This window comes from Oncorhynchus keta, chromosome 35, assembly GCF_023373465.1.
Source record: "Oncorhynchus keta strain PuntledgeMale-10-30-2019 chromosome 35, Oket_V2, whole genome shotgun sequence".
Lineage (NCBI taxonomy): Eukaryota > Metazoa > Chordata > Actinopteri > Salmoniformes > Salmonidae > Oncorhynchus > Oncorhynchus keta.
The window spans coordinates 33,868,966-33,874,965 of record NC_068455.1 but is presented as its reverse complement, the minus strand read 5'-3'; the positions used below and the strand labels follow the sequence as shown (position 1 = coordinate 33,874,965).

At 39.7% G+C, this 6,000-nt stretch overlaps 1 protein-coding gene across 4 annotated transcripts in view; it reads left to right on the top strand.

Annotated features, from left to right (window-relative positions):
* The first annotated feature begins 4,696 nt into the window (after positions 1 to 4,696).
* Positions 4,697 to 6,000, top strand: part of LOC118368401 (low density lipoprotein receptor adapter protein 1-B-like) — a 56,690-nt gene continuing 55,386 nt past the window's right edge. For 2 of the 4 annotated variants that reach the window (XM_052496912.1, XM_052496913.1), the window contains exon 1: positions 4,702 to 4,994. In XM_052496912.1, the coding sequence (XP_052352872.1) occupies positions 4,910 to 4,994 (85 nt within the window). In that variant the 5' untranslated portion in view covers positions 4,702 to 4,909. Of the gene's footprint in view, positions 4,995 to 6,000 lie in introns of all 4 variants that reach the window. The other 2 variants (XM_052496914.1, XM_035752465.2) reach the window with 2 other exon arrangements.

Sequence of the window (6,000 nt, the reverse complement as noted above, 5' to 3'; positions counted from 1 at the left end):
TCTCAGTCTGGAGTTTCTTTCCTTGTCCTTTATGACATACAATTGAAGTCGGAAGTTTACATACACTTAGGTTGGAGTCATTAAACACATTTTTCAACCACTCCACAAATTTATTGAATGATGTCATGGCTTTAGAAGCTTCTGATAGGCTAATTGACATCATTGGAGTCAATTGGAGGTGTACCTGTGGATGTATTTCAAGGCCTACCTTCAAACTCAGTGCCTCTGCTTGACATCATGGGAAAATCAAAAGAAATCAGCGAAGACCTCAAATTGTTGACCTCCACATGTCTGGTTCATCCTTGGGAGCAATTTCCAAATTCCTGAAGGTAGCACGTTCATCTGTATAAACAATAGTACGCCAGTATAAACACCATGGGACCACGCAGCCGTCATACGGCTCAGGAAGGAGACGCGTTCTGTCTCCTAGAGATGAATGTACTTTGGTGCAAAAAGTGCAAATCAATCCCAAAACAACAGCAAAGGACCTTGTGAAGATGCTGGAGGAAACAGGTACTAAAGTATATATATTCACAGTAAAACAAGTCCTATATCGACATAACCTGAAAGGTCGCTCAGCAAGGAAGAAGCCACTGCTCTAAAACTGCCATAAAAAAGCCAGACTACGGTTTTCAACTGCACATGGGGACAAAGATTGTACATTTTGGAGAAATGTCCTCTGGTCTGATGAAACAAAAATAGAACTGTTTGGCCATAATGACCATCGTTATGTTTGGAGGAAAAGGGGGGAGGCTTGTAAGCCGAAGAACAACATCCCAACCGTGAAGCACGGGGGTGGCAGCATCATGTTGTGGGGTTGCTTTGCTGCAGGAGGGACTAGTGCACTTCACAAAATAGATGGCATCATGAGGTAGGAAAATTATGTGAATATATTGAAGCAACATCTCAAGACATCAGGAAGTTAAAGCTTGGTCGCAAATGGGTCTTCCAAATGGACAATGACCCCAAGCATACTTCCAAAGTTGTGGCAAAATGGTTTAAGGACAACAGAGTCAAGGTATTGGAGTGTCCATCACAAAGTCCTGACCTTAATCCTATAAACAAATTTGGGCCAGAACTGAAAAACCGTGTGCAAGCAAGGAGGCTTACAAACATGACTCAGTTACACCAGCTCTGTCAGGAGGAATGGGCCAAGATTTAACCAACTTTTTGTGGGAAGCTTGTGGAAAGCTACCCAAAACATTTGACCCAAGTTAAACAATTTAAAGGGAATGCTACCAAACACTAATTGAGTGTATGTAAACTTCTGACCCACTGGGGAAGTGATGAAAGAAATAAAATCTGAAATATATCATTCTCTATTATTTTGACATTTCACGTTCTTAAAATAAAGTGGTGATCCTAACTGACCTAAAACAGGGAATTTTTACTAGGATTAAATGTCAGGAAGTGTGAAAAACTGAGTTTAAATGTATTTGGTTAAGGTGTATGTAAATGTCTGACTTCAACTGTACATAAACATCATCAGGCAGTAGAGTGATCTGTGATATTTGAAAGGGCAATTAAATGTTACTGTAGTCTCACCCCCACTAGGAGGCAGTGTCCATCTCTTTAGTGTTCAAAAGCCTCTGTAACCTCAACTCACATGTTCAGCTGAGAGGTTTCTCTAACTTAAACGTGCATCAGTGTGTTTTTATTTGTACATTTTTTTTAGTCTCATCTGAGATGAAATCAAATCACATTAAATCACAGATAATAAACTAGCTGCCTCTGTGCAATAGGCTGTTTAGCCAGGCTTGGTAGACATAAGAAGGTAATTAGTGGAGGACGCAAGGCTAATATATTGATGGCCTTAATCCTCAAACCAGTCTGGGCACTTAAGCCCACCACCCCATTTATTCTGTCACCGACCCCTCTATGCATTCTCTAGCCACATCTTTAGCTGTCTGAGAGCCACAGATAAATAGATGAGTCTTTAGAACAACCTCAAAGCCAATGATTTCTAAGTGAAGGAACTCTAAATGGAAACAAATTATGGGCTGGTTGCATATTTTCATTTTGATCATTCATATGCATTGGGGAAAATGTAAGAGAAGAGAAGGGAGTAGCTTTGCCAGTGACAGTCTTTCAATGGTAGAAAACAAGCTTGCGTGGCAAGTATCAGTGCATTGCATTTCTGGTTCTTCAACATTATACTCTTAAATGAACCCTTTTAACATGATGCACGAAAACACTTTACAAAGAGTTTCTTCACATGCTTTATATGCAAATACTTTTATGCGAGTATTGTTGCGGCTGTTTCTATACACCTGATCTGCATGGGCATTCCTCACTGTAAGGAATAGAGGCCTCAAACCATGCATATTTGACCACCTCACATAGAGGAACCTTATCAGGAATAAAACTGCAGCATTCTAAGAATGAATTGCATGTCCTGAGTGCGTTATTGCACTTGTTCCAAATTAACATCTCCATTTGGCACATCTACCGTTTGGATTTGACACAGTAGATTATAATGGGTCTTTTCAAGCAATCTGAATCTGGCAAAGTATGCAGTAACCAAAGCATGAAGCCATTATGCAATGTAAATTTAGTCTCATCAGCATTTTGATTTGTTTAGATTATTTTGTCTGCTATGGCCAGACTGTGGAAATAAAGTTGAGGAATGACAGCATTACATTTTCTGTCTTTTCTCTGCTTACCTAATAAACATATGTCAAAGAAGAAATTACCAGATTAAAAATACTCTCTCGGTTGCTCTGGTCATAAAATGTTGCCTTTGGAAATGAGAGCAATGCGAAACAATTAAATCGATATCATCTACTGTGCTGCCAATGATGTGAAATAGTAGAGGCCGTTGGTGTGAATAATGTGGGCAGACCCAGCGGAAGAAGGGTAGGTCTATTTCTCCATGAGGGGACAACCAGTACTCTTGTGGATAGACTTGCTGCTCACAACAAATTACGACAATGGCAGTTATACTGTCAAACTGTATTTATTAAACAAACAGGATGTGCATGAATTATAGTTAAGTAGTAACTACATTATACGTGAATACCATTACACATTAATAATTATATTTTACAGTCCCCCCTGCCAGCAGAGCAAGATATGGCTACATTATCATCTTATATCAAATATCTGCCTTCAGTGACTGCCTACCTACTCACCTGAACCTGATCCACTGTGTCTCTCTCTTTTTGCTAAATTCATTGATTCTGAAAAATGTCTGCTATACTCAAAACTTTGAACAGGGTCTCGCTCTGGAGCTGAGATTTATTGGCAGTACAAAGAACTTTTAGAACCTTCCAGGCTTTCATCAAATGATGTGGGTGGGTATAAGCACACATCATGAAACTGTACATCTGAAGGAGATGTATGTGTTATTGCAAGAGATATATCTATTGAATCTGGGTTTTGATTTGGTTTCGTTATCACCAGAGTGAACAGAGTCCCTTGGTATTAGATGCTAGTTTTATTGCTCATTTGATCTGTAGCGTCTGATTCATGTCAAATGAGCTCTTTGTAATTTGTACTGTACTGTACATACTGTAACTCAGCTATGCTTATGCACTTAGGAAAACAATACATTGTAGTACTCTTACTATATTTGTGGCCTGTCATCTCCCCTAGAAATCTGGAAGTGCCAGATTTTTTACATTCCAAACCCCTGAGTGCACAATGTGAATAGACAATGACTGTTGATTAAAACTCAAGGAAATCCAATGTGGAAAGTTCACCTTGTGGATAACATCCATAATGTTATCCATTATAGATGTTGGTTGATTAAAGATATTAGAAAAATGGAAACAGTCATCATATGCTCATGTGTGGGAATCACAGTTTCATTACTCAGATTTAACTACAACCAACATTTAAATATGTATATTGAGGACAAACAGTCACCTTTCCTTCATGAATCTAGGGAAGAAGAAATAGCTTTTGTTATGGCCTTTGGAGGGAGATGTATGAGTGAATGTGACACCCATGAATGAGTCCTATCCACATAGCTCTGCCTCCAGACTGGTGAACATGTCACCCAGAGCATGCCAGGGAAGGACAGAGTAGTCTGGAGGGACCAGGTGAGGTGAGCAGGGGTCTATGGTGATGGAGCAGAGGCCCACTGACACTGCCCTGAGGAACTGGTTTGACTGTTTTTTTCACCAGCAGCTGTGGGGCTTGGGTAGAAAGGGTCTTGGGTTACACAAGGGGAGGGAAGAGGGACCAGGGTAGAAATGTATATTAAATAAATGTCTAACTTGAGAGAAAATCTAAAGATTTGAAATATGTATCAAATTAATGTGTAATTTGAGATTAAATCCATCACCTGTGTGCAGTGCACATCATCTCTTGATGACACATTGTAGCCCATCTATGTATGATATTTCTCCATGACAGGAGTCATGTCAATTCAGTCTTTAATAAATACATATCATTGATAACAAAATAATATAAAGCGACTGGGAATTCATTAATCTAGTCTACATATTCATCATGCCCATAGCCTCATTACTTAACCACACTTCGTTTATGCAAATTATATTAACCCATGAAAACACATACATTTATATATTTCACCTTAAATTATGTTCCACTGAACATCATTTGTTGATATTTTTGACAAACTATCCGAATAACTTGGAATATTATTTCAGATGTATACATTTCAGTCACTGAGAAGGCTTCGCCTGTGCAAGCTTCGCGGGCAGCGACCTCGCACGTGCTATACCACAAATACACGTCATATACATTATCCGGTTAATTTACATATAACACCGCCCAGAGTGGGGATGAACATCATAATCCATTTATTCTGCGCTGTCTCTGAAGTAGAAGACAAAAAAACAGCTGGAAAAGTTTGGGAGAGTGTGTGACGAACAGGGCCAAGTGCTTCGAGAGACAAGAACCGAAGCTTGTTGGGCTCTTTGCCCCAATTTTGGATTACGGTATGGACGCTTTGAAGTCGGCTGGAAGGGCAATAATTCGGAGCCCCAGTCTCGCTAAACAGTCATGGGGTGTAGGCAGACATAAAAGTAAGTATTGGAAGCGAGTTGACTATCTAGCAAGTGGATACAAGGTTAGCGAAAATGGCTGATGACTAGTCTTTTCTATGTAGCTACTAATACTGCTAATAACCTAGGATCCACCTAGCTAACGTCATGTACTAACGTTACTCCGTTTCTCTGTAAAGTTAAGTACCTACTTGATCGTGGGAATCGTAGCTAAACAGGCGACTGAATGTATGGTATGCATTGCCGTTTTCCATGACTGCCAATGGATAATTTGTTATGAAATGTGTTTAAACGTGACAATTTTTTCCTTAGGGAGCGTGTCTCCCGTGTTGGCTTGTCAAGAACCTGACAGACCGTCAAATGCGTCGCCAAAATGGCCATGCATGCCAACTTTGTGTACCGGTGTTACGATACTGTTTGGTAACTTGACTAACTAGCATGCTCAATATCTGACTTCGAAACACTAATCATTTGATATTCAACTGATGATGGCAGGTTGTGTAAATGTCATGTAAACACCTTACTCTGCTTATCTTAATCGTCATAAGGTCAAAATTGAAGTAAACATACAAACACCTGGTTTCCTGAACAATCTTTCAAATATTACTTGGACACCTCAATCGACGTTCTAGCGGTGTATTTGATCTGCGCATGTGCTTGCAACAACCGAGCGAGCATCCCTATTTAGCGCGAGTGAAGTGAGTTCGGAACAACTGAATGTATCGGACGTTTTAATCGAACTATTATATGAATATGTCTATCCACGATTCCATTGTTGTGTGCATGTAACTATATATATTTTTTTAGTTAATTTTCTTTTGGTTTATATAATGGTAGGTAACAAACTAGTTAAGTGGTTTTTTTTCACAGACGTGAAGAACGTCTATTCCGCCACGTCACCGTGGAGTGGAACTAGCATGCATCGTTCTGCTATTATAGACTGGTCTAGATCATGGAATACTCTTGGAATCAGCAGGGCTACCTGTTACATTCACTTCGATTTTGGAACTCGAGCAGGTTCAGGGCT